Source organism: Osmerus eperlanus, chromosome 22 (assembly GCF_963692335.1).
Source record: "Osmerus eperlanus chromosome 22, fOsmEpe2.1, whole genome shotgun sequence".
NCBI classification, from domain to species: Eukaryota; Metazoa; Chordata; class Actinopteri; order Osmeriformes; family Osmeridae; genus Osmerus; species Osmerus eperlanus.
The window spans coordinates 4556638-4569385 of record NC_085039.1 but is presented as its reverse complement, the minus strand read 5'-3'; the positions used below and the strand labels follow the sequence as shown (position 1 = coordinate 4569385).

Sequence of the window (12748 nt, the reverse complement as noted above, 5' to 3'; positions counted from 1 at the left end):
ATGGGAGCTGCACAGACAGGGACCGCAAGGCCCTACGAAGTGCGGTCCGTTCTGCTGAGTTCATCATCGGCAGGAAGCTCCCAGCCCTACAGGACACCTACCACACACGTTGCCTCAGGAAAGCTGGCAGGATTCTAAGAGACTGTTCCCACCCATCCTTCAGTCTCTTTACCCCGTTGCCTTCTGGCAGGCGTTACCGCAGCATCCGGTCGCGCACACGCAGACTGGACAATAGTTTCTACCCAAGGGCCATCAGGCTTCTGAATGGACACTGATATGGACATTGATTCACTGCACACTAGTCACTTATACACTGTCACTTTCAGTACTGGTTGCACTATCAGTAACACTGCACTACTGTACCTCACTGTACTTCGCCATCAGGCTCCTGTATGGTCATTGACATAGTCACTGATCTGCAATTTTGCACTATTGTACTGTACTCCACCTAGGTTAGAATAGGTTATAGGGTTGTAATAGGTATTATGTGCATTTAGGGTTAGTATGGTGTATTATTTATTGTTATCTGTATATTTAGGAAGTTTTTGTATTAGGGTTAGTATAGTCGATTATTTATTGCTATCTGCATATTTAGAAAGTTTCACTTATTTAAGCTCAGCATAGATGTAAATTATGATCTGTGTACTTATATGTTATGTTATGCCAGGTGCTTGCGTTGTCTTGTCTTAAGAATTTCAGTGCCCAGTCTGACCTTGTGTTGTTCTGTGTACCTGACAAATAAAAGACTTGAACTTGAAGCATTCCAATTACAGTCCTAACTTGGACACACATTGCATCACTGTGTCTGTCTCACTGTACATGCATGTATGGGATTTCCCATGTACTTAAGTTATACACTAATCAATAGAACTTTCACAAATCAATAGAACTAGTCATTGGATACTTAGTATGTTGTCATGTGAGTTTGTTATTGATAAGAGTAGATTGTGTGTAGTCAGGTTGAATAGATGTTCAGGGTCACGAGAAAGTACTGGGTGAACGTCCCTTGTGATGGCGGGGAGAGCTCCACCTATGATCTCTCTCTGCCCTGAGTGGTCATGGGCTGGGAGCTGGGAATCTTTCTCTGTGACTGTTGTAACACCATTAATACCTGACTATCAATATCCATGTTGAATTTATTTGACCCTATAAAACACGTTCCCCCGACCTTTGAAGCTGGGAAACATGATTGAGACCTAAGCCTGGTGTTGTGCCGTCATTTATTGTCAGAGGTCTGTTTTCTCTCCCAATCTGCAGATCAATAATACATCTAGTCATTTATAAGAATACAAAAATACAGAACTGAACTTAAGTCTCCGTTAATGAAGACGAACAAGACACTTTCTTCATCAAAGGTGAGTTCTCTGCTGGGGATCATGCTGGACAGCTTGGAGAAGGAGGCTGAGAGTAGCTGATGGCCATCATGGACAACCCATCTCATCCCCACAGTGATGATGCAATGGAGAACCCGCAGCAACAGAATAGACAGCCCCAATAATTAGAGGCCACACTACAATTCATTAGCTAGTAAGATAAATGCAGATATGATCAATTTTATGAATACAATGAAATAAACACAATGGAGATGGTGTATTGCAAACAAACTTTATTAAAAGAAAGTGATTATAATTCGTACAATATAAATGTGACTTTGGATTTATTTAATAGCTTCACATAAAACATTACATTGATACCTGCCCCCTCTAATAACTACTTATCCCTAGCACATGAGATGTAAAGGTAAAAGTTTGTACACAATATGGGCACATTCCTCTGATCTAACGTTGCTGACATATCAAATATCAATCAAATAGTAGTCGGAGTATGAGGTGTTGTCTTCTGCTTTTGCTGGTGAGATCAGATTGGATTACCTTTAAAGTCACATTCATATTTGTGCATGTTCAGAAGACCAGCAGCTCAATAAACATAGGTGAACTGTGTCCTTTCTTCAGACTGAATCCAGACGAGCTGTTCAACCAGGTAGACAAGGTCCACCATGTGGGCTGTGGACAGCGGCTTTGGACAAGGTCAGCTTGGTGTTGTCAGGCCAGGTAGTCATGATCCAAGGACTCTGGGCCACCTACAATTCAATAGGAAACCAGAGAAATAAGAGGGAACATTTTTTAGATCAGGGGTATTCAACTTCTATGGAGTCTTGAGTCTGCAGTCTTTCTGTTTTACCTCATCACCGTCACTCACCCTCCCAGCAGTGTCACAGATAAAATGTATGCCCTGATTGGAGCCTTCAAATGAATAAAAAAAACTAGCTTGTCCAGAGTTACATATTAAAGGACTTAGATTAAAAACAATACCATCATCAGAATTGTGACTGACCCTAGTTCCACATCCCACACATCAAGACATGTCTGGGGAAATTAGGACGTTGTGTCTACACCGTAGGCTACCAGAGAATGTCTCCTTAGACAGGCTCTGGCATTACTTTTCGCAAGCTACTAGTCTGTATAGTCCAGCAGTCTCCAAACCTGTTTCTGAAGAGCTACTTGCCTGTAGGTTTTTGATCCAACAACACTCATTTTGACCTGATACGAGTTACCTGATCAACCAGATAATAATTAGAATCAGGCGTGCTAGTGTTGGACCTTAAACCTACTGGCAGGTAGCTGTTCAGAAACAGGATTGGAAACTCGTATAGTCTATTATATTCATATCTTTTCACGTTTCATGATGAGCTAGCCTAGCTAGCTAGAGTACAGTAGCATTAACGTGTGCTTGCTAGCTCGACTGTAGTGCTAGTTATCGAACAAAACAAAACAAAGTATAAAAGCCAAAACTAGTACAGTACCTCTTTTGTTGGGTGGTCCACGTAGGTTTCTTATGAGATTATGAGACTTTTTCATTACAAACACTTGTACAGACATCTTCCAACCCGTCTGCTACGGTACGAGCAGACTAAACCCAACAGAATCCCAACTCTTGCGTAGTGTACGAAACGTTTTTTTAATCCCAAATAATGGGAGTTTGTTTGATCTACTGAACATGAAATTATGAACAATCGATAGAATGGTGTAAATTGGGGGCCAGAAAGATCCACAACAATTACAAAGGGTTGACTGTGTTCAGAAAGACCCCGAATCATTTAACCAGACAAAGCAAAAAGTGGTCAGATGAGTGAGGCCATGCGTTACAAGCGACTTCACAATTAATGGACAAGTTGAAATATAACTTAATACACATAATACATGTGTATTTCCTTACATGACATATCATGTGGTCAGCCTGTTTGTATTCTAGAAAGGTCATACCTGACAGTATCGTAACTCATTGAACCCTGTTCCCTGAAACAAGTCAGGCCCTTATGTGGACTGGGGTGAGCTCCACAGCATGACCTCTTGGCTTAGAAGGAGAAAAACCTCTTTCTCACAGAAATTCTGCATATCAATAATATGAAGTAATTATGTAATTATTTTACAACAGATGTCAGCAGCAGCATCAATGGAAAATTCATTAGAGAGAGACATGTCATTTCAGGTAAACTCAAATTAATGTTGTGTCATCATTGGCCGCGTTTCCCAGATTCGTTAAGAAGCTCTTAAGCTAAGAGCTTCTTAGGAGCGCTGTAAGAGCGTTCTAGAGCGCTCTTAGAACACTCCTAAGAAGCTCGTAGTGTTAAGAGCTTCTTAACGAATCTGGGAAACGCGGCCATTAACTGTTATTGTCTTACTTAGTTAATTTAATGAAATGAAAATGGAAGAAATTGTTTATATTCTTCTTATAGCTGGAGACGTTGGACCCACTAGAGTGGCAGAATGCAGGAACGCCTGATGTGAGATATTTACGTGGCGTATGTTATCATGAACAACAGAAAGCAGGCACTCTGGATTGTTTTAAGTTTAAGAACATCTTTATAATTGTAATCGATTGAAGGGTTATATATGATAAATTCTGTAAACTTAAAGTACCTTAGCTTGTTTGCATTTTCATAGATTTTCGTATATTTATGTACAGTTTGTATCAACAAAACTTTTTTTTGTAGGTGTTTTACAAAATTCCAACAAGCTCAGCAGTGGATGCTTCTCAAATTGTAGACAGGTACTTGCTGTTATTGATAAAGATATTACATTATGTATTTGTAAATGTATTTATTTGTGCCTGAATTTAAATCACCTCCTTATTTTGTGAGCTCCTCGGCACTGCTTACTAGTCAGCATAAACACATGGCATTGGGTCTCATGTTATACTACCCTATAATACTTTGTAATTGTGGGTTAGAATGCCCCAGGTTTATTATAATTGTGTATTAGGGTGAGTGAGGGTTAATTTGAGTTATTTTACACATTTGTAGAAATGACTTCATGCTGGCTGAAAACAATGACGATAATGACAGCAGTGATCATGACAGCAGTGGTCATGACACGAATGACGAAAATAATTTCACCACAGTAAGTCTGCTTCATGCTATGGTAGGTTGGTCTTTTAATGAATAATAATCCTAAACCCCTCAGTGTAGCGGTCTAAGTCACTTGCTAAAACTGTTGTAGCACACGGTGCCCAAGCCTTTTTTTGAATCAGTCACAGAGAAACTTTGATCAATCCTGGAGAATTTGTCAGGGTGTTGGACGTGGTTACCATGCACCTCCTAGCATGAAGCTGCGGGAGTTATATTCTCTAACAAAAGGTTCTGTAGTTGGTCTGCAAAGTTACACCCAAACCATTATCTAAACAGTGCACTGCTGAACTTGCGTGAATGAATAGAGCCTAAATCAGTTTTTCTATTGTGGTACTGTCCCTTCAACTCTTAGCTGTGATATTAGAATACAGGTGTGCTGGACCCCAAACACATTTGTAGCAAGGAAAGAATATTTAGGAAATGTTTCAAAAGGTCAGCCATCAGCTCTGTTTTTAACCCTTGTGTTATCTATCAAAAACAAAGTGAAGCATTTTCGATCGTCCATGGGGAGCCCTCGACAAAACACTATTCACTTGCATGCGTGGCCACAACCCATCCTTTAGAGATTTCCGTTGGCAAAATCTTGATGAAGATGTACAGAGTAAAATCAAGAAGGTATGAGCAAGCAGTATAACATTTGATTGACACAAGTAACACAGTAGTGTACAACTAAGAGGTTGATCTGTGTCTTCTAGTTGAGAATTGCATTAAAAACTTAAAAAAGTATATTTGTCTTTGTCAGAATCTCAACTGCAAAGATGAAAATGAGTTTGCTGCATTGCTCCAGCCCGAAGTTCTAGGCAACTGGTTAGCTGAGTGTGGCATATACTACATGTCAAAGAGAGAGGAGATCCCCAACACAATTGCATACATATGCAAACATTATGTGTTCATGAGGTAGTGACACATCATAATGACACATACATATTTTTTAGTTGATGACACTTTGAAGCTGACTTTACAAACATGTATGCAATCATCTCTGGAGGTTTAGAAATAATACTGTACTGTAACTATGTCTGATATTGCCCTTGTTAAGTAATTACATCTATTGACCGAGTTGCAAACATCATCAAACAATTCACTGATGGATTGAACTCATGGGGCAATTTGTGGGATGTGGTGAAAGCCACTATGCTGCCTTCCTGCCAGTCTTCACCGACATGTCCTCCCCTCTCAAGATGGTAGAAGGTAAGATTATTTGCTGTTGTCTTGAAACACATTGACAGTGTCAATAGTTTTGGATTACCCTAAATTAAATGCTAAATAGAACCTAGTAAATGTATACAAATGTTAACAACCGGTTCAGATGGTTAGATTTCTGATCCCTTCTCAACACAGTCAAGCAGATGTTACTTTTGAGGACATCCTCATATTCATCACCTCAGCAGACATGATTCCTCCACTTGGATTCCAGGAACAGCCAACCATTGAGTTTTATGACCAGGAACAAGGCAGGTCACGAATGCCATATGCATCCATGCATCACTCACCTTCTACCTTCCCAGAGGCCTTGATAGCGAATATAGAATGAAGGAAATGGTCACTTCAGCCACAAAAAACAGCTTAGGTTTTGGAAAACCTTAAGTTACTGACAAATGACATGTACCTATGCTTTGATATTCAGTTAATTTTCTTATCCCATCACTTTGATAATTGCACTTTTGTCTCCCCTGTTCATAAAACTCTGTTCTAAAACTGGTACTTTAGGAAACATTTTATCTGGCCTTTCTGGTTTTGATCTCAGTGTAGCCTGTAATTTGGCTGCTGATTTCAGACCCTTCACACGTTCAATTGTTTTTCTTAACTTTGGGTTTTATGTAATCCGTTAATGTTTGATCTTTTAATGGTATTTTCACAGACTACATTGTGTACAGAGTTTATGGCATATTGATTTGACTGTAGGCTATAAAAATAAGTTCTCAAAATGATGTATTTAGGTTTGTTGAAAAGAAAGTGTTGGAATGGATGGCTTTTAAATCACCTCCTATAATTAAACAGATTACCTCAGTGCTACAACTTGAGCTACAAGTCTGAGCTTTTCGAGTTTCTCATGATAGGAATAATCAAATTTAAAAAAGGATAACATATCTTGTCTCTCCCAAATGCAATTGTTTTTCAAACTGTCTGCACGTTGGTTAAAGGTACATTCTCCATCTGAGCCTGTTGACATGTTGATGCATACTTGAATAAACACTGTGCAACTGAGTTATTGGTTTATTTGATTGCAAAATACACCCATCATTGTAGGTACATGTAGGATTACAGTTGCCACATTACAGTGCACTAGGTTCTCATTTACAGACAAAACACAACATGGTACATCATACAAAGTATTACTGATGCTTCCCATTTCATTAATCACACTTGATGTGAAGTATTCAAACATGTTGCACTCGGGGATCCCTCAGCGTGCCCGCAAACCTTTGCCACGCTGCTACTGTACACATATGAAGCCTAGTTGCTAAACTTACATTATAAAACATGGACAATTTTCCTTATCTATATAGCTCTCACAATGCTACATGTGTTTCCTTATTCCTTTGATATTTCAAAGTATTTCAGTTTTAAATCTGTGATCCCTGTCAAGGCATCCTGAAGAGCCTGCTCTTGTTCAGGCGTCAGAGCAACCGGAGGTGGTTCTACGATGACAGCCCGGTCTAGGTCATCATTATCAGCTTCAGCTTGCAACCGAGGTAGCTGAATATCATATCTTCCCAACATTGTTTCCAAGCTTTCCTCTGTGTACGGATCCTCCCAAAGACTCTCTGCACAGCTGTGGCATATTGGTGAATGTTTCCAAGCATGCCGTCCATCCAGATTTGATTGGGTGTGCAGTTGTGCTCTGTGCGTAGACTGTGACTGTTCCATGCAACTCTGAAACAATCCAAACTATTTTGGATTTCAGGCAGGTATGTCTTGTGCAGTGAAAACCTATGGATGTTGTCATTTGGATCCAAAATTAGGTCTTCCTCAAAAGAGTAAAAGAGATTATAGAAACTGTGGATGACCTGAATGAACACATCTCTCCAAAAACGTTCAATCCGCTGGTTATGAACCGATCTGCCAGTGATGTGGCTACCACGACCCTGTCCATTTAACAAAGTCATTAGCAGTGCAACCAAAGTGTTTTCACCTCCGCAATCTGACCTCACTCTTGATGGGACTCCATATTGACAAGTGGCTCTGACAAAATGTGAAAGCACAGTTGTAGCAGTGTTGTTTGTACTGCATCTCAGGAACGTGATCACACGAGAACGACCATCAATTCCAGCGTGGGTCACAAATCCCCATCTAGAAGTGTTGTTACCAAAAAAGGAAAAATGTATTAAATTGTACAGTCAACTTAATGTGTATAACAGATGTGTACATGCGGGCTTAATTTATGGACTGCTATTTAAATGTTCCTGTGGTTATACTACCATAATTCTAAATCAAGTTTCTCTATACAAATCACAAGAACATGTTATGTGGTCACTAACACATTGACACTAAGATAACTGAGAATATGCACTTGAAATGTTAAACTCAATAGCGTTAACTAATCATTTGTGATTACCGTATGAGACGCATGTGGCCATCTATGTGCCATAAACTGTTTGGAAATGGCACATGATAACTGCGTCTTGCAACAACGTTGCTCCACCTCTGGGCTGCTGCAGCTGGGTCCACCCTGGTCAGCATCTCACGAACCCTTCTTCTTTGAACCGTTATCCCCTCAGCCCGAAGGTATCCCTGCATCATCTGCATTTGAGAAATCAAATTTATTTAACAGGCAAAATCATACCGTCAAGACTCATCTGGGTTATTTTGTGGAGTTGAAGGCTCAGTTGTGCGATTGCCAATTGTGGCCAGGTCCCATGGAGCCTCAACCTGGCCAAGCTTAAGACAATGTGGCCAAGTTTGTCCTAAATTCTGTTTGCTCAGATTTACTTTCTGGTTAAGGAAATTAGTGTAAAAAAGCAGTCTGGCTATTTGGACAAGTCTTAGACTAGAGGATGGCTGACGCAAACTTTTCTGAAGCTGTAAGACTGTAGCAGTGACAAATTCATATAGAATAGGACACTGGAAAAGCTCTTAGTGTAAGACAATATTAAATGGTGTATTAATCAAATAGGTTTCATATTATTTATAAATGTTTTATGTAATGAATGTTGTCAGGAATTATAAAAGGCCTAATAATAATTACCGTTAAGCCTGATTGTGGACACTGTTGGTGTAGTCTGCTTATGTGTTGCTCAAGCTCATCATCGCCAATAGTTGTGAATCGATGACGCAAAGAAATACCCAACAATATGGATTTTTTGTACAGATAGGAGGATGAACAATCCAAGTTCCTGGCCATTAATGGTAAAACCCTGTCTTTGGAGCACTTGTATCTGAGCTCTGGTGACATGAATAGATGGTCTCCCTCTTTGGCCTAAAACACAAAACATGTTTTACTTAACAGAAAAAAACATATTTTAGAAATATTCCGTAGTTACACTTCTGTATCAAAATAAGTTAAACTGAACCTATCTAGCTAGCCTACTGCTAGCCATAATGGTCCTAGAAAATTCATGAGGCTTAGGAAGTGCTGCAAAACTTGCATTATTTTAACTATTTATTACAAAACACAGCAGTTATTAGACTACTACTATCTGCAACAAATACATACAATTCATTTTTAACACTTGAACACATACCTGTTCGACTGCGTGGAGCTTGGTAAGACAAGCTAGCTGGTTCTGGTGAATCGATGCATGTCTTCAACTCATTCAAACTTTCTATAAGCTCACGAAACGTTACAGGTCTTAAATGGTGTTCTACTCGATACAAGTTTGCAATTACTAAAGAAACTAGAGAGGGTACAATTTCTGGGGAAATTGTAGGGTGTGCTTGCTTGCGTCGGTTGCACAGGGGTCCATTTTTGAATGACATTTTTAAAACTGATATTTCTGTATATTTTATATAAAAATGCATACTTATTATTTATAAAGATTACATAGATTTAAAAGCATTTTTTTTTTGCTGCTCATTTACAACTGAAAATACGAGTGAAGTGTAGAATGAAATAGATCTTCTCATTTCCCCTGCAAAAGGCATCCTCATCGTTGAATCAAAACGAATAAATTTGGCAGACCGGTGTAAAAATTGACCTAATCTCTATGACGTAAACGTCCTTTTAAGTTTTTCCCTTCTCGTGATATTTTAAGGCATTTAGCCTACTCATATTGCATTCATTCATGAATAAAGAACCCCCTTTGAAGATTATTCTACGACGTTACCGGCAGTAGAACATTGAATCGCGATTCAAACAGTACCATCTTCTAACTGAAAATAAGCCCCCAAAAACGTAAATAAGCTTGACATTTATTTAGTGGAAAATCGCTTTCATAAAAAGCTCACTGGTAGCGATCATTGTAGGGAGGACAAACGTTCTGCTCTCAATGTAATCACAACGGAGAGTTCCAAGCGTCAACAAATGCTAAACTGAACTTATTGCTCATTTAAAATTGTCATAAAAAACACACTTGTGAGATTTAATGTACAATACGATGTACGATGATATTATTAGTACATTTACTTTCGAAAACAGTAGTCAATTTTCGCTTGTTGACTGAGACGTTAGCATAATTAGCCTCTGTTGGACGACATATACGATAGCGGTCTGTGATACATCCGTTTTCAATCGTTAAAATAATAAACATGGCTCACATATCAATGAACGTTTTATGATTTATTATGAGATAATGTTACTAGGAAACAGTTAATGGGTACAATTATCATTATATACCTGTAGTTTTAAGCCAGTGTAGCTCACTGTTATGCTGTACGCGACGCGGTTTAGAGAAACTTCTAATTATATTGCTGTTTAGGAAGCCAAACGGCGACAGTAAAATCTCGTCCCTCCCCTTACAAAAATCAAAATTCCCAGATGAGTTTTTCAATTGGTGAATCAACCTGTCACTCAAATTAGAGCCAATCCCTGTGCGAATACCATCCCGTATGTGGCACAGTTGTTTTCCCATTTTAAGACGTCTGTAATGGGCTGAGAGTACTTTGAGCCATTGGCTACTAACCTGAACTTCAATGCCACAGCCTCAATTTGATGCCATTCTGTTCATGAAGGTCTCCTCTACAGGACTGTGAAAACCGCTAACATTTCCCAGCTGGGGGATTTTTATAATCGAGCTTATGTCCGAGGAGTGCCCCTCTTTAGAGCTACATTTTGAGTGCTAACAAACTCCCCATCGCTCTATCCAGCTAGTTAGCTTGCCACGAGCATTCCTCTCCCTGCTTCACTAACAAAATATGGACAGATGTGCCTTGTTTTCGCTCATTTAATCGGTTCGACCTCAAAATCCGTATACATATAGTGGAAACGTACATCTACGAATGTGTGGTCTCAAATATTCAGAAAGATAAACATTTTTTAATTCCAGCGCGTTTAAACAGTCCCCTCAGTTAAGGTTGGCTAGCAAGTTACAGCAGCAGCCTGGCCCTGTGACAGGTGGGGGGAGGGGCGCAAAGGGCACACTTAAGTGGTATTTTGCTTCCAACTCATTTTGTAGACAACCCATTCATTTGTAGCAGATAAACATCTAAAAACATGCAAGCTAGTAGGCCCGAAAACTAGGATTGAGAGAGGTTGATATAAAAGGAGTATAAGAGAAGCTGACAACGCTGAATGAGTATTTCATTTGTTTTATGTGCAAGGCAACTAAACACCTCTCTGGGAAAGTGTAAAAGGGAAAACAAACATTATGGAGATCCAAAATTACTGAAGAGCTCTGGCAGTAGTGCAATGCTTTGATAATGGTTTACTACATCAGAACTTGATGACTAACTAAATTAAAGAAGCCAATGACAAAAGGCTCTCACAAACAAGCTAGAAGTGGGTAGTAGCTTACTTGTGCTTTCCAATCAGTATCTAGTTTTGATTGCTGTAACCAAGACTTGTTTTGATTGCTGTTACCAAGACTTGTCCTGCTTAAAAAGCACCAAACTCTAGTCTGCTGTTTTTATACCTTGGTTCTATGAGAAGCCTTTAAAAAACATGTAAGTCACATTCACTGTTGACCATTCTCCTTAGAAGTTGAGGCAAACTGACCATCCACATCCTCAAACACCGGACTGGCATCCATGGGCTCATAACTGCTCATCTGTAAATGTAACTGTGTTTCCTCTGTGTATATGTAAAAACCACTGTGATTTCCCACACTGACAATAAGACTTACATTTGTCTAACATAAGTCTTACAATAACTTTGATCAGTGCATCAAGCATCTTACTGACAGTGTGGGAAATGTACACAGTACCGTTTACATGTACACAGGGTGAAATGTATTGTGCTATAACATGTATAGTAGGCCCACATAATGATGTAATTAGTATGTGGATACAAGAAAGTATGTATGTGGTACGTAATAAGATGGCTCAACAAAATAAGTCAAGTTGTGACCATCCTTGTCTGGCTCATAGAAACGACAAGAAGACAGGGGACAGTTTCATGGTTTGCAGATGAGCAGTACTAAGTCTACAAATGTTGTTCAGATGTATGAGGATGTAGTTGATCGGTTTGCCTCGAAGAACGACAACTCAACAGTGACTGTGACTAGTTTTCTTTTTAAAAGGCTTCTCAGAACAATGGCAACAAAAATAGAGACTGGAAGGTTGGATGCTTTTCAAGCAGGACCAGTCTTGGTATGGCCATCAGAACTAGACACTGACTGGAAAGCACAAGTATGCTACTATAACTAGAGCTTGTTTTTGGGAGCAGAGATCATTTTGTCATTCTCCTTTTTTAATTAAACCTAATCAACACAATAAAGTAGGCTTGTTTTGTCCTTGGCTAATGCATGGACCAGGGGCGTCGTTAGACCCTTTTTACTGGGGCACAGCACAGCGCACTTCAGGAGTAGCTGTGTACAGGATCATGAAAGCGACATTATCAGCGGTGGAGCCTACATGTGAAGATGTGTTATGCCAAAGCAGTATCCCAATTAAAGCAGTTAAACCGAAAACTCAAACCGATGCCCGCAGAATTCCATGTCCGTGTGCTCTTCTGAGCTTGCCAAATAGCCACTGCAGCACGCACACAGAAGTCCAGGTGTCGGACTCGGCACACAAGTCAGAATTGAGGTAGGCTAAGAAAACATTACAAAACTAAAGAAAGTTTCTAAATGATAGGCCTACCCATCTTATTTTGACTAAAACATAAAAACAATATTACATGAAGCTCCAAAAAAAGTATTTGCGCTCAAATGAATGCGAAAAAATGTATGCGCTCGCATTAACTATTGATGTCCCTGCTAAAGCTGATATCAAACTTGCGTATCTGAACTGTTGTATAGTGGG

At 39.5% G+C, this 12748-nt stretch overlaps 1 protein-coding gene and 1 long non-coding RNA gene across 2 annotated transcripts; both read right to left on the bottom strand.

Moving 5' to 3' along the window:
* Positions 1–1591: 1591 nt before the first annotated feature.
* Positions 1592–2942, bottom strand: LOC134008686 (uncharacterized). Its single transcript, XR_009928173.1, has 2 exons — positions 2804–2942; positions 1592–2080 (listed from the first exon to the last, which is right to left on the bottom strand). It is a non-coding gene; the product is annotated as an uncharacterized LOC134008686 (long non-coding RNA).
* A 4061-nt stretch (positions 2943–7003) lies between these two features.
* LOC134008742 (uncharacterized) lies at positions 7004–9233 on the bottom strand. Its single transcript, XM_062448249.1, has 4 exons — positions 9094–9233; positions 8598–8828; positions 7968–8152; positions 7004–7702 (listed from the first exon to the last, which is right to left on the bottom strand). Exons 2-4 carry the CDS (start codon positions 8802–8804, stop codon positions 7069–7071), a joined length of 1026 nt encoding a protein of 341 aa, XP_062304233.1. The 5' UTR covers positions 8805–8828; positions 9094–9233; the 3' UTR covers positions 7004–7068.
* Between the last annotated feature and the right edge of the window lie 3515 nt (positions 9234–12748).